The sequence below is a fragment of the Lissotriton vulgaris genome, chromosome 4_1, assembly GCF_964263255.1.
Source record: "Lissotriton vulgaris chromosome 4_1, aLisVul1.2, whole genome shotgun sequence".
NCBI classification, from domain to species: domain Eukaryota; kingdom Metazoa; phylum Chordata; class Amphibia; order Caudata; family Salamandridae; genus Lissotriton; species Lissotriton vulgaris.
This window is the reverse complement of record NC_141691.1, coordinates 201,428,081-201,450,980: the sequence shown is the minus strand read 5'-3', so window position 1 is coordinate 201,450,980 and position 22,900 is coordinate 201,428,081. Positions and strand designations below refer to the sequence as shown.

The 22,900-nt window shown below is 48.8% G+C and overlaps 1 protein-coding gene across 2 annotated transcripts in view; it reads left to right on the top strand.

Annotated features, from left to right (window-relative positions):
• Nucleotides 1-22,900, top strand: part of STAG2 (STAG2 cohesin complex component) — a 1,316,830-nt gene that overhangs the window by 1,229,602 nt on the left and 64,328 nt on the right. For both annotated transcript variants that reach the window (XM_086918500.1, XM_086918501.1), the window contains one exon: nt 21,294-21,401. In XM_086918500.1, coding sequence (XP_086774626.1) covers nt 21,294-21,401 — 108 coding nt within the window. The remainder of the gene's footprint in view (nt 1-21,293; nt 21,402-22,900) is intronic.

The following is a 22,900-nucleotide window of genomic DNA, read 5'->3' as shown; positions in this document are numbered from 1 at the left end:
AAGCCATAAACTAAGAAAGTGGAATGTCAACTGCAAAGGAGTATGGGACTTGAACCAGAAGACCCAGAGGAGCCTGAGACACAGTAAACCATTCAAGGTAAGTAACTAGGAACCCCCCTGAGGCTGTGTGCAGAGTGGAAAACAGCCATGTGCCCAATGGAAGTCAATAGAGAAGTCGCTTCGAGGACAGAATGTTTTGGAGCAACCCCAGCCATAGGTGCCCAAGGAATCAGGTTACCTACACCAGGGAAGCCAGGTGCATAGGGGTGAAGAGCTGTTGGAAACCTCTGTAGACGACAATGGAAGACTTGGAAGAAAGTGCCTTTGGAGAAGTTCAGGAAGGAGTCTAGTTGAGCCCAGTAGTATATTCTGCAAGTGAAGAACCTGCAAGCATAGGGGACCGAATCTATGCCACTCTGGCATGACCAAGAGGCACAATGACACAAAGCCCACCAATGTCTAGAGGTTCAGGAGAGCCAACGGGTGACCTTGTTGCTGCAGCTATGAGGACCATGCCACGTTGAATAAGACCAGGAGCTATGCACGAGGTGTCAGATGTCAGTGACTAGGTGTTCGGTGTCTTGTGGGAGCACCAACAAGCCTTGGTAGATGTAACTGGTGTGGAAAACAAAGAAGGAGCAGAGTTTGGACCAGCAAGTTGCAGGGGGCTAACCAACAAGGGAGAGTTGTAGCAAGCCCTGAGCATGCAGGGGAGCCCACTGAACCAGTAGAAGACCCCAAGAGGCCCCACAGGCCAAAGGCACAGGAGTCGCGAAAGGACCTTGAGCAGCTCGCCAAGAATGAAGTCTCACAGTGCAGAGGATGTGGTGAGGACACTGAGCTTGGAGGGAAGAGATGCTGGTGCTTCTTGTATCCCGAAGATCTCAGGAATGCATAGTCAACAAGCTTTGGCAACGGCAAGTTGATGCTGTGCGCATGGGTTCGGTCCTAGCGGTTCTGACGAGCGATACTGGCCTCAGAATTGCAGAGGACAGGTCAGGTCTCAAGGGAGTTTCAAAACCACCACCTGTGTTGCTGAGCCTCTGGAAATCCGTAGGACAACAGGAGCAGCAGACCGGTCAGCTTCGTTGCTGTGCCTGCAGATGCAGGCAAGTACCCACCCACTGGTAAGCCCTTTAGTACCTTAAGGAAAGGGTTGGAACAACTTGGGGTCCCTTTCAGAGGAGGGGCTGGAAAGAGGGGAGGATACTCCCCTGTCCTTTGTCCAGTTTTTCAGCAGAGCACGAGCCAAGAGCTCCCCTGAACTGTCTGAAATTGGAAAGCCTAGAAAATCGTCTGTGGGGTTTATAGGGGTGTCCTGCTCATGCAGGGGCATCCTCACACACATAACCAAGCACTCTTCCCTCAGGATTGAAGAGCATGCCATGGCATAGGGGTGAATTATAGGTTTAAAGTGCAGTGACCTGAGATATAAGAAAATGTATATCTGTTGTGAGGGGTGCAAGCACCAACTCACACAGGCAGCAATGGCAGGCATGTAGTCACAGTTTAAGCGCACTCCCATAGGTGGCACAAAACGTGCTGCAGCCCATGGGAGACCCTGGTGTACCTATATCTGGGGTACCTTAGTACCATATACTAGGGACTTACAAGGGTACACCAGTAGCCATTTTTGGATGGTACTTACCATGGTCAATTTAGGGAGAACACACAGTGACTGAGGACCTTATTAGCAGGATCCCATTCAGACTAGGTAAAAAACATACTGAAACCAAGCAACTTTCTTACATTGAGACTCGTTTGCTGTCCATCGGCTGACGTTCACACTGTCTGCAATCTGTGCTTTTCCCGAGATCACAGGGACACAGAATGTACATTTTGCTTGGCATTCCACTGTACGAAGTCTATTAGGCAGTGTAGAGATTGATGCCTAGTGCACCATATGATGCACGCCTGACATTTTTGTTAAAGCCAATCCCCTCTGCCCTGAGGAAGAGCAGCCGGGAGTATATCTGCAGACCAGCCCTTACCAGAGGTATTACAGATGCCTCCAAATCAAAGGGTCTCGAACAAGAGTATGTCCCCTCCATCTCTACAACCGAGCCCTGAAAAAAATGCATGCCAAGGGCTAAGAGTATGGAGGAAGCTCGATACCATAAATGTCACATCAAGCACACATCAAAACGAAGCACCACCCCTCTGAGCAATCAAGCAAATGTCTGGGAAGCAGCTGTAAGGCAAGTGTTGAGGCTGCAGCCAGAGCTAGTGGCGAGTTGCACTGAGGATTGCCTGATGAATGCCACGAAGAGGGATACACGCATGAACATAGTGAGGGTCCAGTCGGCCGGATGGGGATGTAGAATCCGGGGCCTTGGTACAGGCGGGATCCATGGTAAGAGTATACCATGCAAAAACGAACAGAGGCTGAAAGTTGCAAGTGTGTCCCGGGTAGTTGGGAGCCAGGCGTAGAGCCGGAAAGAACCATCAATGTGAGGTCTGAGCGAGGTCACGTCAATAGTCTGAGGGAATCCAGAACCTGGGATCGGGCTGGGATGAATGGCGGAATAACCGGTGCCGAGTGCCTGAGCCGAGAGTAGCTGCAATCGCTGAGCAGGAAATCCTGTGCTGTGCTGGAACACCCTATGCACTGTTGCATCACAACTTTTGTGGGCGTACTCTTGAAAAATGACAGGACCCACTTGGAAGAGATGGAGTGTCTGCTAGAGCACCTCCCAGACAATTGAGGAGGAGAGAACATTGTGTATGAGGGCAAGAAATTTTCCAATGCCACCATACAGTGTGCCCTGGATGCCACCAATATACCCAAGTCATCCTTCAGAAGCATTTGTGGCTACATATCTGTGGTCAAATCAGAAGTGCAACTGAACCTTGTTGGCCTACCTTTTGACATGGACCACCTTTTGGACCACAAGTAGACTAAATGCTTAAAAAGATTAAGAAAGATACTGACATAGCCAAAAGCATGGGCGCTTTCTAGACACCATGCTCTAGTGCCTTTCTTCAGAGGCAGTAGTGCAGCGAACACTACTTTACCACAGCCAAAATCTTGCCAAAGCTAGCAGCAATCCTATTATTAACAAGCAGGAAGAGGATACCCCCGGTGCTTCATACAGGGGCAACTCCAACAGTGGCAAAAGTAGAGGTACCCCCAATAAGAGAGCCCCTGCTGCAAAGCACGGACTTAAAACACATTCCCCTTGATCACCCTGCACCTGTCCTGGCTAGACTAAAGTGGTTTCTTCTTCTTTGGTAATAGATCACCTCAGATTGCTGGGTTCTTAGCATTTATAGAACAGGAGAACTTCCTAGAACTTCTTTATACCCCACCAAACATTCCAAAACATGCACACACCCTAAGCACAGAGCACCTCCAACTTTAATAGGACTTTCAAGCTCGCCTGCTCCAAGGGGCCATGGATAGAGCAAGTGTTGTTCCACTTCTAGCCCAAAGGAGTGTACTCTTGTACTTTCTAATTCCAAAAAATAACAGCTATCGTCTCGACAGATAAATCCTGTCTGAACATTTCTGTATAACCACTCTTCGGGATGTTATCCCACTGCTGCAGCAAGGCGACTTCAAAGACTCCCTAGATCTAAAGGATGCCTACTACGAGGCAGTAGTGCAGCGAACACTACTTTACCACAGCCAAAATCTTGCCAAAGCTAGCAGCAATCCTATTATTAACAAGCAGGAAGAGGATACCCCCGGTGCTTCATACAGGGGCAACTCCAACAGGGGCAAAAATAGAGGTACCCCCAATAAGAGAGCCCCTGCTGCAAAGCACGGACTTAAAACACATTCCCCTTGATCACCATGCACCTGTCCTGGCTAGACTAAAGTGGTTTCTTCTTCTTTGGTAATAGATCACCTCAGATTGCTGGGTTCTTAGCATTTATAGAACAGGAAAACTTCCTAGAACTTCTTTATACCCCACCAAACATTCCAAAACATGCACACACCCTAAGCACAGAGCACCTCCAACTTTAATAGGACTTTCAAGCTCGCCTGCTCCAAGGGGCCATGGATAGAGCAAGTGTTATTCCACTTCTAGCCCAAAGGAGTGTACTCTTGTACTTTCTAATTCCAAAAAATAACAGCTATCTTCTCGACAGATAAATCCTGTCTGAACATTTCTGTATAACCACTCTTCGGGATGTTATCCCACTGCTGCAGCAAGGCGACTTCAAAGACTCCCTAGATCTAAAGGATGCCTACTATCACCATCACCCCATAATATGTAGCTCATTGGTGCTACCTTTCCTTCATAGTAAGTAGACAACACCTCTAGTTCCCTGCAGTGGTGAAACAGCAACAATTTGCTGCAGGGCAGGCCTTTTGCACACCCCATTCCTCAAGTGACCATGACCACAGACGTCTCCCTCTCTGGTTGGAGAGTGCATCTCAACAATGACAGTTCAGGTTTTCTGGTCACTCCAACAACATGGGTTTCACAATATTTACTCAGTCTCTTCACCATCCACCTAGCACTGAAAGCCTTCTTTCAGAACATTTGTGGCAAGGTGATACACATCAAAACCTACAACTTTATTGTCATGTATTATCCGCAGAAATAGAGGTCACTCTTTCGCCCCAGCTGTCATTGCTGGTACCACAAATGTGGAATTGGGGAATTTACTATCGAATACACCACCTAGCGGAGTACCTCCCAGGAGTGGACAACATCTTTGCAGTCCTGCTCAGCAGAAAGACTCAAGTTCATGAGTGGGAATTTCATCCACAGGTCCTACTCCTCTACTTTCAACAATGGGCCATCCCACAATTGGATCCATTCACCACTCAAGAAAACACATAATACCTGTCCTTTGTAGTTTCTTTCCTTGAAAGTCACTTTCTATATAACCATTACATCCCTAAGACACATAAGTGAGCTTCAAGCCCTCCCTTTGCAATAACCTGTTATCCAATCAGCTAAACTTTGCAGGTCAGATTAATCGCTTGACGTCTTCCTGTTTTTATTAAAGATTCTACTTTAGATCGTGCCTTTTATCCCACAGGTTCTCAGGAAAACAATCTTAGGCGCATTGATCCAATGCACTATTTCTGGGCATTGACAAGGCTCAGATGGCAAACTACAATCATTACAAAATGTCGCAGTGTGACTACTATTCAACATTCCTAAATATCATTCCACCTCCGTTAACATCAGGCTACTTCATTGGCTTCCAACACAACGGGTGGAATTTAAGGTACTTTGTCTGGTTCACGCATTTTATGGAGAGGGGGCCTTGGACATGCAGAAACTGTTTCTCTGGTACTTCCTGCCACCATTAAGCTGCAGCCAAACAGGCTCCAGTTCAGGAAAATGATTAAGACCTGGCTGTTTCCCCCCAAATAAGTTTTACGACAGGCCTGAACAACACTCCTTGCACTCCCTTAGCGCCAAGACGCCTCTGCATTCGAGCGCTTTATAAAACACTTATATACTTACTCACTCCAGGTGCATGCAGATAGGGTTGTCCTGACCCAAAATTCCTTCTTAGGTTGGTTTCTCCTTTCCATCTCAATCAATTGCCAGTGTTTTCCCTCACCCAGACTCCTTAGCTGAAAGGGCTCTGACACCGTAGATGTCAAAAGAACCTTGATGTACTACATTGACAGACGCAATCTTTCTAGAACTCAAAAGCTTTTTATCCCTTTTGCTAAACCTCAAAAAGCCTGCCTTAGTTCAAAAGGCGTAACTGCCACAAATGATGGACGGATTGCTGAATGATGCAGGCATTCTCCCCCAGTCAAGAGATCTGGGTTAAATCCATTGTTCTTTTGCCCACTACGCCACCCCAGTTTTTACCTAGCCATATGCAAATCAGTCTTGACGCTGTGTCCATGGGAACAGTCAAGACTGAACTGCCAAGCCAGGTCCTCCCTGGACCAGAAACGAGCATCCTGGGACCGGTTTCAGGGTAGGTCACCCTTCATCAGCCAGGCTAGCTTGAATCCAGTGACACAGTGGGCAAGGAACCCACGTCTGGGCATACCCATCCCACTTAGGGTGAAAAGTGTAACTGCAACAAATGATAGACGGAATGCTGAGTGATTCAGACACTCTCCACCAGTCAAGAGATCTGATAGAGGCTACTAGCTGCAGATTCCTTAACGTAGAATTATCCCCAGGCGTGAGACTGGATCTGGAAGTTTTTTGCCACAGCATCCCTGCGCACCGGGTGGACGGCATCACGTGACCCCGCCCTGGCGTTGTCACCGTACATGACATCAGCAAAGTCACATAAGTCCCACCCCGGCGCGCCTACGTCAGTTTTTTCCTTTTCCACGTGCAATGCGGATCCGGATCATTCTCCGGGCCTGTTTAGGCCTTTCCCTTTCACTTACTGAGTGTGTGTGTGTGGGAACAGTGGGCGAGTGCCTTTGGGCTTTAAGAAGTGCTCGTCTTGTGCGCGCCAGATGTCGGCTACAAATCCTCACCCCATCTGCATGTGGTGTTTGGGGCAACACAACGACTCCACTGATAGTGAGGCGTACCAGCAGATGAAACCGAAGTCCCGGCGGGAGTGCCGGATGAAACTTCTCTCAGCCCACATGTCCAGGTTGGCGTCGTCCCCACGCCTGGCCCCTGTATAGTGTTTGAGGAGCAGTCGCCTCGGTCTTCGACATTGTCCTTCTCCCAGGCCGCAAGAGCGTCGCTCACCTGTCGGTAAGTGTCGCAGCTGTCCCCGAGGGCTGGTTCCCCGCCTGTCGGGGCGTGGGCTCTCCACGGGTGGTGTGGCCCCGCGTGCCGTCCCCCTATCCTCCGTTTCCCAGTGTGGGGGCGACTAGAGCCCAGATGGAGACATATGTGGTGGCTTTGCAGGCCTTGCTGGCTTCTCCTCCTCCTCCTTCCAATCCTGGGACGTCAGCGGATCCCTTCCAGTGTGCGGGGCGCTCCGTGGCGTCGCCGACTGGTTCAGATCCAGGTAAGGAGGATGTGGGGCTGTTGGGGTGTGGCCCTTTGGGGGTCCCTCCTTTGGACCACGGCACCTCTGCTTCGCCGCAAACTAGCGCGGGAGTCCCTGTGGTGTCGCGGGAGGTCGCTGGGGTTTGGGTCACACCCCGAGCCCTCATTGGCCCTCTGGACAGGCGGCGGCCTTGGCTGAGGTGATGCTGCTTTGGCGGCTGCTGGCCCTGGCGGCGCCACAGGGGATGGCGGAGGGCCCTTCTCGTTCTGTTATGGGACGAGGCTGGCGGGGGACCCCTCGTTCCTCCCCGGGTCCCTCTCGTCCCTCCACGCAGTCGGCTGCCTTGTCGGAGGTCGAGTCGACGCCTTTCCAGCGCCGTTGCCTCGACACTGGCCCAGCCCCTGTTTCCTGCGCCGTGCGCTGTGGCGGAAGTAGTTCCGGCGTCTCCCCTGACGCCGGACGACGATTTCCTGCCTCAGATTGCGGACTCTACGGCGCCCGACCGACGTTCTACAGAGGTTCAGCACTTGCTGGTTTCATCCTCGCTGGAGACGGGCCGCCGCATCTTGGCTTTTTCCCCAACGTCGTCTAAGGACGGCTCCTGGCCTTCACCTGAGGCGCCGTAGGTCCCCCACTCCTCGATCCCTCTTCCTCCTTTCCGGGACCTGGCCCTTCCTTCCTCTAGTTGGCTTGTGGGACGGCCGCCTTAGCTTGCAGCCGTCGCCTACTGAGTAGCTGCATTTCTCACCGCGGGCCCTACGGAGGCGGGTGCAGCCTTTGCTCGCGCTGTTTCCACGGCTGTGGGAATTTTGTGTATGGGTGATCCAGCTACCCATTTCCGCGCGGATCATCTTCTCGAGGTTCTCCATCAGGGCTCTGCTGGTAGGGAGCTGCTGCTTCCCTTTGAGGGTTCGCTCCATTCTTCTCTTTTGGGGACTTGGGGCCGTCCTGCCACGTGGGACCCGGTGCCCCAACATCTTCTGCACTGCCACCATCCGGCGCCGTGTGATCCGGTGTGTCTTTCCCCCTACCAGAGGCCCTCTTTTGCAGAATGCCTTTCCCTCCCTGCCGCCACCGTTGTCTCCTCCATCACCGGAGGTCCGCTGGCTGGACTCATGGAGGTGCAATATATTCGCCTCAACCAGTATGGTTCTGTGGGCCCTTAACACTGTGTGTTTTGGCTAGGGCCACTAATTGCTTGTGGGACTCGGCAGAGTCCCTTATATCTGCTGCTTCTCAGGAGGGTGCCTGTGTTGATTTGAGGCACCATGTGTTGGATGGCCAGGAGCTGGCGGCGTTTATTCTTCGCTCTGCTCTGGAAATCTCGTGGGTGCTTGGTCGTGCCATGGCTTCTTCGGTCGCACTTCGTCGCCATGCCAGGCTTCGGGTCAGTGTGTTCCCAGAGAATGTTCGAGAATGGCTGGTGGACCTTCCTTTCAGTGGCGCCCTTTTGTTCCGATGCCCCTACGGACTCAGCCATTCAGAAGTTCTTGGCGGGGCTTCGGCCTCCTTCTCCCCCTCAGTGTCCTGTGAGTTGATCTGGTTTTTGGAAGGTGTTCTTCTGTTGGGGCGGGTCGCCCCAGTTGTGTGCTCTGTGTGCCTAATGTGCATTTGAGTCCTCCTTGTTGGAACTGTGGTTCTTTTGGCTGCTGGACGGCCCTTCTTGACTGTGTTTTTGCTTTGGGTTTTCTAACCCATGCTGGCCCTGAGACTAGGCCTTCTGTTTTTTTTTTCTCTTTGGCTGCTTGACAAGCCCTCTGTGGGTTTTTCCGCAGGTCTTTTCTGTTGTCCTCTGCTGCAGAAGTTATTTGCTAAGAGGGTTCCCATGTCTTGGGACGTAACATGCCCTATGTGGGGTAGTGGTAGCTGTTATATAGCTCTGTCATGTGGTGGGGAGTGGTGGTCCCCTTCAGGTCTCTGTTCTCTGTGGCGTTGTGGTATGTTGCAGGTGCAATCCTCTTACTGATGGCTTGAGTTGCGCCTCGGGTGTCCTTGTCAGAGGTTGCGGCGCTGTTAACCTGGTCTGATCTCTGCGGCCTGGCATCATAGCTCTGTGTGGTTCCACTTCTTTTTGGGCCATGTATGCGGACGCCTCTCTGGGGCGTGTCTGGGCCCTTCTTCGCCTTCCTGCTCTCTGTCTTCGGCTTGTGTCTGGCTTGCCCTGAGTGCATCGTTCTGAGGTGTTCTCTGCGTCAGGCTGTACTTTCCGGTGCTGACCTATTGTTTTTCTGCACTATCGTGCCTTCTTGGCGCTTAGTGGGACAGTCATCCTTGCCTTGTTCGCTTCTTCCAATGGGCCCTGGCCTCAGTTCTACCTCTTCTCCCTGGGGGGATGTGATGGTTACTTGAGTTCCTCCTCTTTCGGGCGCAGTCTGTCCCTGCGGAGCAGTGGACGGTTCTTCCTGGGTGGCCTCGGGCTTCCCTTTTTGCTTACGCCTGCTTATTGCTGACGGCGCCGTTCTCTCTGGTCTCTTGTCTTTTGGCTGTGATAGGCTCGGCTGGCCTCTTCACTGGGTGTGTTCCCGGTTGGGGGGGCTTGCCTTTGCTCTACCTCTTCTCCTTGGATTCTCTAGGTTGCTCTTCTTCCTTGTTGCTCCTCTTCGTTGCCTGGGCCTTGGGTGGAGATTCTTTTTACCCTGTATGGGCATGGGTGCTCTATACTCCTTTCGCCTTTGCCTGGTTTTTCCTGCTGAGTGAGGTCGAGCTTCCTCTTTCTTGTTTTCCCCGAGTCCCCTTTGGGCGTGGTGGTTTTCCGGATGAGGGGGTTCCCCTTGCCTGGGGAGACGGGGCTCTTCACCCTGTCTGTTGGACTCGTCCCCTGTGGGACCCTCTGTTACGTCCAGGCGGGTGAGGTTCCCCTCGCAGACCCTTATCCCCTCCGGGTATGGCTAGGGTATCTATTCTACGTTAAGGAATCTGCGGATAGTAGTCTCTATCAGATGTACGAGTTACTTACCTTCGGTAATGATGTATCTGGTAGAGACGATTCTAGCCGCAGATTCCTTCACGGCCTGCCCTTCCTCCCCGTTCTGTGAGGACCTTTGGCTTGGTCTTCTGCATTCACCTCACTGTGGGTGGTTATGTCTTCTGTGAGTGCATTCTTTCGCTCTTTCTGGCAGGCTGTTTGTCCTGTCTGTGTTTCCTTCCTCCCATTTGGCACATTGGAGGGTAGGGTTATGGGTTCTTAGGTGCTCTTGTGCTCTAGTTGCTCCAGGGTGGAGCCTGCCTCTACCCCCCCCCCCTTCCCCTTTCCTTTCTAGCCCTTCTGACCCTCTGCTACCCTCCAGGTTGGGATCTTTTAGCCTGGTCTCTGCCCTTGTTCCTTATGGGGGTTGTCACTTTCTGTGATGGGGCAGTCTTGTAGTTCCTTGTTTGTCCCGGACTGGTCCCCCTTCATTATTCTTGGTTGGGGTGGTAGTCCTGCTGTATCTTATTGTGACATTCTTTCATATGTTCCTTGTCCCCGGGGAGGGCTATCGCCATACTATCAGGGTTGCTGCTCAGAGTAGTTCTTTATTCCTTTCCCTGCCTTTGGGTACTGCAGTGTCTGGCACTGCCCCTTATGGTGGTGTTACTTACCATGCGCTTTTTTCCAATTTTTCTGCTCTTTCGCACACTGTTCCTATACTCTCACAGTTTTGTCTGATGGCTCCGCATTGTGGCTTGGAAAAGTTCTCAGAAGTAAACTGACGTAGGCGTGCCAGGGTGGGACTTATGTGACCTCGCTGACGTCAAATACGCAGACAGTGCCAGGGCGGAGTCGCATGATGCTTGCGCGCAGGGATGCTGTGGCAAAAAATTTCCGGATCCAGTCTCTCGCCTGGGGATAATTTTACGTTAAGGAATCTGCGGCTAGAATCATCTCTACCAGATATATCATTACCGAAGGTAAGTAACTCGTACATCTGGGTTAAATCCATCCTGGCAGTTCGGGCTGGACTGTTCCCATTGGGCGCAGGGTCAAGACTGATTTGCATATGGCTGGGTCAAAACTGGAATGGCATGGTGATCAAAGAAACAATAGTTTTAGGCCCATATCTATGTACTGGGGTGAATGTATGACATTGTTCTGCATTCTGTCTATCAATTGTTCTCTTTGCATTTGTCACCCCGAGGGGCCAGGTATGCCCAGACATGGGTCCTGTGCTCTCCATGCCACTGGAGTTAAGCTATCCTAAGTAATGAGGGCTGAAAGCCCGAAACCGGTCCTAGGATGCTATTTCCAGTCCAGGGAGGACCTGGCCTGGCAATTCAGGCTGGACTGTTCCCATTGGGTGCAGGGTCAAGACTGATTTGCATATGGATGGGTCTAAACTGGAATGGCATGGTGAGAAAAAAAAGATGAATTTTGGTCCAAATCTCTGTACTGGGATGAATGTATGACATTGTTCTGCATTCTGTCCATCAATTGTTCTTTTTGCATTAGTTCAAAAGGCGGCATAGCTAGATGGATCCAACCATGTTATCTTGGCGCCAAAAGGGTTCTCGCCAGTTGCCCTGGACCACATTCTACTAGGAAAACGGCAGCCACACATTTCTAGGAAATCTTGCCATAGCTGACATTTGCAAAGCAGCTACATGGTTATCTCCATATACTTTTACTAAACCTTGCTATGTGGATGTCCTAAACTGTCAACATGCTAGAGTTGACCATACAATATTAAGTACTCTGTTTCGGACATTGGTATCAACTGCTTTGGGAGAGTACTGCTTTATAGTCTGTGCAGATGCATCTGATAGAGACTATTAGCCGCAGATTCCTTCACATAGAATTACTCACAGGCGTGAGACTGGATCCGGAAACTTTTTTGCCACAGCATCCCTGCGCTCCGGGACGGCATCACGCGACTCCGCCCAGGCGTCGTCCGCGCACGTGACGTCAGCGAGGTCACATAAGACCCGCCCCTGCGCCAGTTTTCTTCTGAGAACTTTTCCGCTGTTGACTCCGCCGTCCCGAGAGGCCCGCTGGCTGGGCGCTTGGGGGCGCAACATGCTTGCCTCGACCAGCACTGCCCTGCGGGCCCTTAACACCTTTTGTGTGCTGGCTAGGGCCTCCTCCTGTTTGTGGGACTCGGCTGAGTCTCTGGGATCCGCAGCATGCCAGGAGGGTGGTCAGGTGGATTTATGGCATCATTCATTGCATGGCCGGGAGCTTGCAGCGTTTATTCTCCGCTCCACTTTGGACATCTCAGAGGTGCTGGGCCGGGCCATGGCTTCCTCGGTCGCTCTCCATCGCCATGCTTGGCTTCGGGATGGAGTTTTCCCTGAGAATATTCGGGAGCGACTCATCGACTTTCCGTTTGATGGCAGCCTGTTGTTCCATGACCCGGCCGACTCCGCCATCCAGAGGCTCTTGGCAGGGCTCCGTCCTCCTACTACTCCTCCACCTTACCCTCCTCCTCCACTGTCCCCTCCTCAGTGACTCCTGAGTCGGGTTGATTCTGGGCCTTTCTAGGCCGGTTGTTCTGGCTGTGGAGTGTGTTTCCTGGCCATTTGCGTCCTTCCTTGGGACTTTGGCATTGTTGGCTGCTGAACGGCCCCTTTTGTTGATTGTGTGTGTGTTCTGCTGGAATTGTTGGGCAGACTTGGCCCTGAGATAAGGCCTTCTGATTTGTTTGGGCTGCTTGTCAAGCCTTTAGCGGTGGTGTTTTTTTCCCTGTGGCTCTATTGTTTTTCCTCTGCTGCGGAAGTTCTTCCAAAGAAAGTTCCCATATTTTGGGACTTATCGTGCCCTAGGTGGGGTAGTGGTAGTTGTCATATGGCTTGTTCTCTGCTGGAGGGTGCTGGTTGCCTTTAGGTGCCTGTTCTCCATGGCGTTTGTTAGTTGCTATTGCTCCTTGAGGTCGTGTGCGCGGCCACTCGTAGTGGTGTGTCGGGGCATCTCCTCCTCTCCCTGCTCCTGCCCAGAGGCCTGGGATGATCCTATGTTCTCTCTTGCCAGGCGCCGCCTACTCGTGCTTCCTGGGGCCTTGGGCTGTTCTTCTTGCTTCTGGCGGCTTTTGACTGCCAGCGCTGTTCTGGCTGGCAGGTTGTTCTCCATCTGAAGTGGGTTCGCCTTCTTTTCCCTCGCTTCCTTGGGTCTTCTAGACTTCTTCCTCTTCTTCCTCCCTTCCTGTCTTGGCATTGGGCGGAAGCTGTGCTGCCTTGCGGTGGGGTGCTTCGGCCTCTCCGACCATTCCCTTGGTTCCTCTTCAGCCTTCTTCTCCCTCCTACATCCTTTTGGGGTTGGTGGGGGTCTGTGCTTGGGGGGTTCCCCTTGCCTGGCAGGGACGAGGTTCTACCTGGTCCACAGATCTCGTTCCCTGTGGGGCCCTCTGTTCTGTGTTGGTTGGTGGGGTCCTTTCGCAGACCCTCCTTCCCAGGGTGTATTGCTAGGGTATCTAATCTACGTGAAGGAATCTGCGGCTAGTAGTCTATCAGATGTACGAGTTACTGAACTTCGGTAACGATGTATCTGGTAGAGACGATTCTAGCCGCAGATTCCTACACGGCCGCCCTTCCTCCCCTATTCTGTGAGGACTCTAGGGTTGGTCTTCGGGACTCGCCTCCTGGTGGGGGACTGTATCTCCTGTGAGTGCTTTCCTTGTTCTTGATGGGTTGCTCCATCTGGGGGGTTCATTCCTCCTTTAGATCTTTGGAGGATAGGGTCCCTGCTGCTCTGGCTACTCCAGGTTTGGGGGGATTACTTTCTCTCCCTGTCCTCCCTCCCCTTCCTCCCTTCCATTGCTATCTTCTGATTAAGGGTAATTTGGCCATGTCTTGCCCCTGTCCCTTGTAGGTGGTTGCCCTTTATGTTGGGGTGGCTTGGAGGTTTGTTGTCCCTGTCTGTCTTGGGACTGGTCCCCTTCCTTGCTCAGGGTGAGGGTGGTGGGTTTCCTACGAGTACCTTGACCTTACTCATGTTCCTCGCCTCCGGGGCACAGGGGTGGGAAGCTGTCAGGGTGGTTGCGCAGGAGTCTGCCTGCTTGCTTTTTCTTTTCCTGCCTTGGGTTCTGCAGTGTTGGCACTACTGTGAGTGGTGGTGTTAGTCACCGTTTCTTTCCAAATTTTCTGCTTTTTGCACACTGCTCCCATGCTTCCACTGTTTTTTATCTGATGGTTCTGCGCGGACGACACCTGGGCGTAGTCGTGTGATGTCGTCCCGCCCCCGGCGCGCAGGGATGCGGTGGCAAAAAACTTTCTAGATCCAGTCTCACGCCTGGGAGTCATTCTACGTGAAGGAATTTGCAGCTAGAATCGTCTCTACCAGATACATCGTTACCAAAGGTAAGTAACTCGTACTCCACCAGCAACACTTGCTACAAACGGAATATGTTACCCTGTAAACATTCGTTTTTAGTGCTGTGGAATCACATTCACCCACATAACAATGAGTACTTGCATTACCTTTATATATCTTTTGCATTCTCACTAATAACCACTCCATACTTAACCGCTGTGTGGAAAACATCTAACAATGAAGTCAGTGCCTATGTGCATTCCCTACTGAGGGAAGAGTCACAGGAGACCTTGTGACTCTGAGACAAGTCTGTAAACAAATATAACTTACAACATCCAAGCCCAACATTAGAAGACAGGAGTATGAAGAACATGTTAATCTTCTTCTCTACAAGCTATGAACAGAGGCTTACAGAGTAACGTATTCCTTTAGATGGATCCTCTTACCACAGATTCTTCATCAAATTACTCTCCTTCCCATTCTGTGGAATGTTCTTTTCTACTCCATTCTAATGAGATCTTAATCTAGAAAGCTGGTCACTGGCCCAATCTGATTTTAAGGGTACTGTGTCTGAAGGTAGATCAGAAAGAAATGTACACCAGTGCATTCGGATGGTGGCTATGTAGGGGCTCTTACTTTCTATCCAGGGATGGATGAATCTGACGCCATCAATCGCCGCATGAGGGAAATGCTGAGAAGTTTCTGGATTGAGTCTGGCACCTGAGGGGAGACTGGGGAACGAGGGAGTGTATTCACAAGGTGAAGAATGAGAGTTTAAATAGAGTATCAACCAGAAAGGACATCACAGAAGGTAAGTAACATTTACATTTTTTTACCCAACACAATAGTGGTAGTTGTGTGTTCGAGGCATATGGGCTGCAGATGGTACATTATGAATAGATCGCCATCTGGTGTTGGGCTCGGATGATTGCACTTTGTTTTTCTCTTGGAGAGTCTTTTGTATCTTGGTGACTCCTCCCTTGGTTGGTAGTGCGCATGGGCATCGGCTCCATCCTTAGATTGTTTTTTTCCGCCATCGGGTTCGGATGAGGATCGAGACGCTCCAGATCAACTTCAGAAGAAAGTGATTTATAGGCGCGTATTCCCTTTCCAATTCGACGGTATTGTTATCGAACGCGTTCATTTCCATTCCGACGCGTTGCAAATTCAAAATCGAAGAGAAAAACTTGGATCTACGTCGAAGAACAGGAGGCCTTTCTCGACGCAGTCAAGCCCGGAGTCCATGGAAAGGACTCCATTCAAAAAATGTCCAACGTGTGGTGCTAAGTTCCCACACAAGGACCTACACGAGGTGTGCAACCTCTGTCTATCGCCTGAACACGAATCCAGGGACTGCGAAGCCTGTGCAGCATTCTCCTCCAAGCTAACGATTAGAAATCGTCCAGCTCGAACACACGAGGTTTCCAGAATGCAGGCGGAGGCGATCCCGGAGCTGTTCGGAGACGAGCAAATCGAGGAAGAAGAGGACCAGTCGGGGTCGGAAGGGGACCAGTCGGAGGTCGAAGAACTCATCGAGCAACAAACCGTGAGTGACGACGTCCCCTTACCGAAAAACCGACCCCGTGCGGTAACGACCCCGCCCTCGGGCCCGGTCAAACCGCAGAAAAAAGTTTCCGACGCCCCGCCCTCGGGCCCGGCAACGAAACCGAAACTGAAACCGAAACACTCGGACTCCCACCATGTCGGATCCGAGAAAAGGGCGACATCGACTTCGGCACTGAGGCAACAAACACGGGAAAGCTCGGTATCGAAACATTCCATGTCGAAACATAAATATGATTTATCGCCCAAAAGACACTCGATACCCAGAAAGTCGGAATCGAGCAGACATTCGGTGTCGAAAACAACAAGATCTGACGATCGAAAACAAAAACAGCTCTCGGAACCAGGATCTTCGGTACCGATTCAGGAGCAACAGACAGATCCCAAACAAAAGATCTTGTTTATTGATCCACAAACTGGGAAAGTGGTCACGAAGAAGAGAAAGAGTGAACAGTCAGAAGATAAACCTCTTCCTTCAAAAAAGAGAACAATGGGGACAAATATAAATCCTCCTGCTTCTCCTAGACCTAGAGTCACACCCTCTTCTCCTATTCCTCACAATAGGCCAAATATTCCTACACCCTCCACACCAAGACCAGCTACACCTCAGTCAGATGTAGACAGTGATCTAGGGGAGGGAGAACCTCAAGAGGATGACGAAACTATCCCAGATGAGGAGGACCCATGGGAAAATTATGATGTAGGGTCAGATGAGGACACCTGATGATAACACAGGTTTTGTGCAGCTCATTAATAGGGCAGCAAAATATCACAAACTAGATATGCATACAGAACCTCAAATAGAGGATTTCTTGTTAGAGACTCTACCTAATGCACAGAGAACATCAGGTACTCTTCCTATGTTGAAGGGTCTTCTTAGTTACACAGAGGAAATATTCGAAAACCCAGTGAGAGCCAGGGTGTTAAACCCAAGAATTGATAAAAAATACAAAGCGGCTCCAAAGGACCCAATATTTATTAAAGGGCATGTACCTCTAGACTCGCTGGTGGTCTCAAACGCTCGTAAAAGAGCAAATTCATTATCTACAGGAGAGGCTCCTCCACCAGATAAAGAATCAAAGTTAATAGATGCATCAGGCAAAAGAGTAGCATCACAGGCAGCGAATAGCTGGCGTATAGCCAATACACAAGCACTACTCGCACGTTACGACAGGGCACATTATGATGAGTTAGAAAAACTTCTCACACATCTCCCAAAAGAACATCAGAAGAAGGCAGATCAATTAATACAGGAAGGTAAAATAATAACCAATACTTCCATTAAGTGTGCATTAGACGCAGCAGACACTGCAACAAGATCTATTAACACCAGTGTCATGCTAAGAAGGCACGCATGGCTTAGAATCTCAGGATTCAAACAAGAAGTACAAACAGCCCTACTGAACAAACCATTTGATCAGAAGACACTGTTTGGCTCAAGCACAGACGAGACCTTAGAAAAAATGAAGAAAGATACAGAAACGGCTAAGTCAATGGGAGCATTGCAACAGCCAACACACAGAGGTTCCTTTCGTAGATCCACCTATAGAGGGGGCTCAAAGAATACAGGAACGAATCAGCAATCCACCTCTTTCACACCAACATCACCCAGAGGTAATTCAAGAGGCAGTTACAGAGGTAACAACAATAAGGGTAGAGGCCGCGGAAATAATAACAACCGCAACGCCTCAACACCAAAACAGTGACTTCATAGAACTTCCCCCAGACCACATAACACCGGTCGGGGGACGTCTATCACAGTTCCTACCTGTCTGGGAGAACATCACATCAGACAAGTGGGTGAGACAAATTATCCAACATGGTTATTGCCTAGAACTCACAGCTACCCCACCAAACATCCCCCCCAAACAGCGTCCAATGAGTCAAGATCATCTGACATTGTTAAGAGAAGAAGTTCTAGCACTTCTACAAAAGCATGCAATAGAGAAGGTTCCAAAGGATCAACAAGGAACAGAGTATACTCTCTATACTTCCTGATCCCCAAAAAGGACGGGTCCCTAAGACCAATATTAGACCTCAGACCTCTCAATGCTTACATAAATTCGGAGCATTTCCACATGGTCACGCTCCAACAAGTACTCCCTTTACTGAAGAAAGGGGACTTTCTTTCTACACTGGATCTAAAAGACGCTTACTTTCATATCCCAATTCACAAAGCCCACAGGAAATACCTAAGGTTTGTGTTAGAAGGACAACACTATCAGTTCAAAGTCCTTCCCTTCGGTGTCACAACAGCACCAAGAGTGTTCATAAAATGCCTAGCTGTGGTGGCAGCACACCTAAGAAGACAACAAATACATGTCTTCCCATACTTGGACGACTGGCTAATAAAGGCCAAGTCAAAAGAAGAATGTCTTCACAACACACAGAAGACAATTCAATTGCTGCACCACCTAGGGTTCACGGTGAACTACAAAAAAATCACACCTGCAACCAAACCAGATTCAGCAATACCTGGGGGCTACAGTAGACACAGAAAAGGCAATAGCATACCCCAACCCAATCAGAGTACAGACAATGGTCGGGTTAATACAAAGATTTCAACCACAACACTCACTACCAGCACGAGTGTTTATGCAACTATTAGGCATGATGTCCTCCTGCATACTGCTAATACCACATGCCAGACTACAAATGCGCCCACTACAAGAGTGTCTAGCGACACAGTGGAATCAGGCTCAAGGTCAGATTACAGATCTGGTGTTGGTAAACGACCGGACGTATCGCTCTCTGAAGTGGTGGAACACAGAAAACATTTCCAAGGGACGGTCGTTCCTAGAGCCAATTCCACAAGTGATAATAACAGCGGACGCATCGCTCTCCGGATGGGGAGCGCACATGGACAGATACACAGTGCAGGGGAAGTGGAGTGTGCAGCAAAAGAAACTGCACATCAACTACCTAGAACTATTAGCAATATTTCTAGCACTAAAAGCTTTCCAAATGCAAATAAAAAGCAAAGCAGTCCTGATCAGAACAGACAACATGACTGCAATGTATTATATTCAAAAACAGGGGGGACACACTCTCTCCAACTGTCCAGACTAGCACAGGACATATGGAGATGGGCCATCCCTCAAAAGATCTACCTGTTAGCGGAACACCTACCAGGAGTTCAAAATCAGATAGCAGACATCCTAAGCAGACAGTCAGAACAAGTACACGAATGGGAGCTGCACGACCAAATACTGCAGCCATTCTTCCAAAAATGGGGGCAACCAGAGATAGATCTGTTTGCCAATCATCAGAACGCAAAATGCAAAAACTTCGCATCCAGGTACCCACACCACCGGTCCCAGGGCAATGCACTGTGGATAAATTGGTCCAACAAATTTGCGTACGCATTCCCTCCTCTACCACTAATTCCGTTACTGGTTCGGAAACTGCAGCAACACTCAATGACAATGATACTAGTGGCACCCACGTGGGCAAGACAGCCGTGGTTCACCACGCTGCTACAACTCTCACAAGTACCACATCAAAAGCTAAGATTATTACCCATGCATCTTACACAGAACCATGGAGAAATAATGCACCCAGATCCCAAACAACTGAACCTAGCGATCTGGCTCCTGAAGTCATAGAGTTTGGGTATTTAGATTTACCACCAGAATGCATGGAAATCATTAAACAAGCAAGACGTCCTACCACCAGAGCATGCTATGCAGCAAAATGGAAGAGGTTTGCTATACACTGTAACAGTAAGCACATCAACCCTCTGGACGCATCCACTAAACAAATCATTTGCTATTTACTACACTTACAGCAATGTAACCTAGCATATACCTCTATCAGAGTTCATCTCGCAGCCATAGCGGCGTACCTACAAAACAGACAACATCTTTCACTGTTTAAAGTACCAGCAATTAAAGCTTTCATGGAAGGACTCAAAAGAGTCATTCCACCAAGAAGACCACCTTCCCCAGTCTGGAAGAAGAGTAAGTGAACTGCAGGCTTTTACGATTCAAGAACCATTTATGCAGTTACACCAAAATAAAGTGGTTCTTAGAACAAACCCAAAATTCTTACCGAAGGTTATTTCAGCATTCCACATCAATCAGTCAGTGGAATTACCGGTTTTCTTTCCAAAACCACAAACAGTAGCAGAAAGAGCCCTACATACATTGGATGTTAGAAGGGCCATATTGTACTATATAGAAAGAACACAAACTTTCAGAAAGACAAAACAGCTATTTGTTGCGTTTTCTCCTACACATAAAGGCAATCCCATCTCCAAAGCGGGCATTGCCAGATGGATTGTAAAATGCATTCAAATATGCTACTTAAAGGCAAAGAGAACATTAACTGTTCCTCCTAGAGCTCACTCTACACGTAAACTAGGAGCATCTATGGCATTTTTGGGAAACATTCCACTAGATGACATATGTAAAGCAGCTACCTGGGTTACACCGCACACCTTCACAAAACACTATTGTGTAGATGTGCACACAACACAACAAGCTAGAGTGGGACAAGCAGTATTAAAAACATTGTTTCAGACAGTTGCAACAGACACGGGCGACCACCGCTAGGGAGAGAACTGCTGTATAGTCTATTCATAATGTACCATCTGCAGCCCATATGCCTCGAACGGAATATGCTACTTACCAGTATGCATCTGTTCTTGGCATAGAGGGCTGCAGAGTGGTACATGCCCTCCCAGCCTCCCCGGAAACCTGTGTCTGTTCCAACATTATCTTATTTAGATACACTTACATGGGCACTCTTATCTGTATTCTACTATACTACTCCATCTAACCTTACTATGGCAAAACAATCTAAGGATGGAGCCGATGCCCATGCGCACTACCAACCAAAGGAGGAGTCACCAAGATACAAAAGACTCTCCAAGAGAAAAACAAAGTGCAATCATCCGAGCCCAACACCAGATGGCGATCTATTCATCATGTACCACTCTGCAGCCCTCTATGCCAAGAACAGATGCATACTGGTAAGTAGCATATTCCTTTTGTTGTTGTTTTTTTTCCTTCAACCTCCGGAGGATGAAAGGCTAAGGTAGACCCCTGGAATTTGAAACTGCCGTATCAACGGTAAAACACAGATTTCTGGAGGGGGTGCATTTTTCCACTGCGCTACTCCTTTTACATACAATTTTGGAATAAGCAGTTTGGCAAACATGTCTTTGTTATAGGGACATCCCAATCCATTGGTGTTCTATCAGTTTGTTGAGTATTTCATAAGTTTGATCTACATTCCTTTGTTCATTATCTATTTCTCTGAACTGTAGTAACTTTTTGTGTCCACATTTTGGTGTCGGATATTTTCAATCTCTGAATGTTTTGGACAAATGCTCTTAAATTTTTTTTACTTTTATCAAACTTTTGTTTTAGAATGTTTGAATCATTGCCATTAAGGGACCTATAAGTGTGTTGCCTATGGTTGCTTCTAAAAAATGTTTTCCTTTGTAAGTGGATAAATATTCATGGAATAAACCAAGCTCCAAATGTAAGTGGATCTATAGTTGCCTTAAGCTGGAGGGATGGTTGGTACGAAGTGCATAAGTGGTTAAATCAGTAGCATCAGTAAATGACATTAACAAAGCTGTTGCATTTTAATGACATCTATTTTTCTCAAGCACGCAGGTAACGTGGATGCTCGCCCAAAGACAACAAGAAGAAGCTGTCCGACAACAGGAAAGAGCTATGAACTATGTCAAACTAAGAACGAATATGCAGCATGTTATGTAAGTTGGAATTGCCTTAAATCTTTCCTTGAACTAATCTACATTTGAGCTATGCAAGTTAATTTTGATCAAACCATACAAACCTAGTAATTAAGTTGCTTTTGATCCTATGGTACATCTGGCTTTTTGTTTGTTTGTTTTTTTTTTTGTTTTGTTTTTTTAACAATTTCATGCACATGTGCCTGGACATTTTCTGATAACTGGTTCTGGGCAGCTTCACAGAAGGTGAATTGCATGGACTTGAACCTCTTATTCTGGTCATGGTCGGCATGTGTCAAAAAGGATTACCATCTGGTTATTTTTTTTTCTGCTTAGTGGCAAGGAGTTGGGTATGTCATTTCGGTAACCTTAAAAGCTTTCCATTGAACATTAAAACTTCCATCACAAGTGATCTACTTTTTTAAAAGTCTCCGTGTTGGCACCACATTTTCCATGCGCATGGATGAGTCTAAATAGTCATTCTCCTCTACAAATAGATGCACATGGAAGGACCCTGCAGTTTATAGCAGCTGGTGCTGTTTTTGAGGATTTTGGTCTCCCTCAGTCCAGCACGTTTCAGGAATTCCCAATTCACTACAGCACATTTGAGGAAAATGAAAACTAGATGGTAGCTTAGCACCTGAGTTCCATTTAGTTTTGTTACTGATGATCGGTAAGAAAAAACACCCTAGTACCAATTACCTAAAGTAAAGTTTCTTGTTCCGTAGTGGAATTTTCCTATGGGACTCCTGTGGTCGATGGCATGGGTGGCTGTAGATTCTCAGTTGTGCACATTTTTCTTCGAAGAAGATTTTAGAGTCACAAGATCAAGTGACTCCTCCTCTCGGTGATACTGCGCATTGGCAGTGACTACTTTGTTAGATTGATTTCTTTCCACTATCTTGTTCGGACGGGTGTGTGTCTCCTCTGTGTTCAACTCTGTTCGGTATGAGTCTTCGGTCCTTTCCTGTCTTCGACTGAATAGTTTCCCGGTCATGTTTCCATTACAGTGCCACTTTAAAACTTTATTGGTTTGAACACTGACCGATCGCCCTTTGTGGCGCTGCCCATCACAGGCCTACAATCTCACGTGCACAGTAAATAAAGAAGATGTGTTCTTAATGGGACAAATACCTTTTCGACTTTGCCGGCAGTGCCACTTCAAATATCCACACACTTATCGGCACTCTGTGAACAATCTCTGCCTCTCACCTGACCACTGTGAGGCCAACTGGGACGCATGCAAGTTTTTCAGTTTCAAAAAAGCTCTCCAGGACCCACAAGCTCATCATTTAGAGATGTCTCATCAGAGTGAAGATGACACACCCTACATTTTTGGGGAGGAGCACGTCAAAGAAGAGCCTGCTGCGGAACAGGTAGAAGGGGCTTTTTCCGTATAAGAAATCTCCAGCTGCGACATGGACGAGGAATTAGAGTACACCCTGCCACCCGGGCAGCACGTGAATACTATCAACCCAGACCCTACTCCATAATCCAAGCAGACACCAGAACACTTGCCC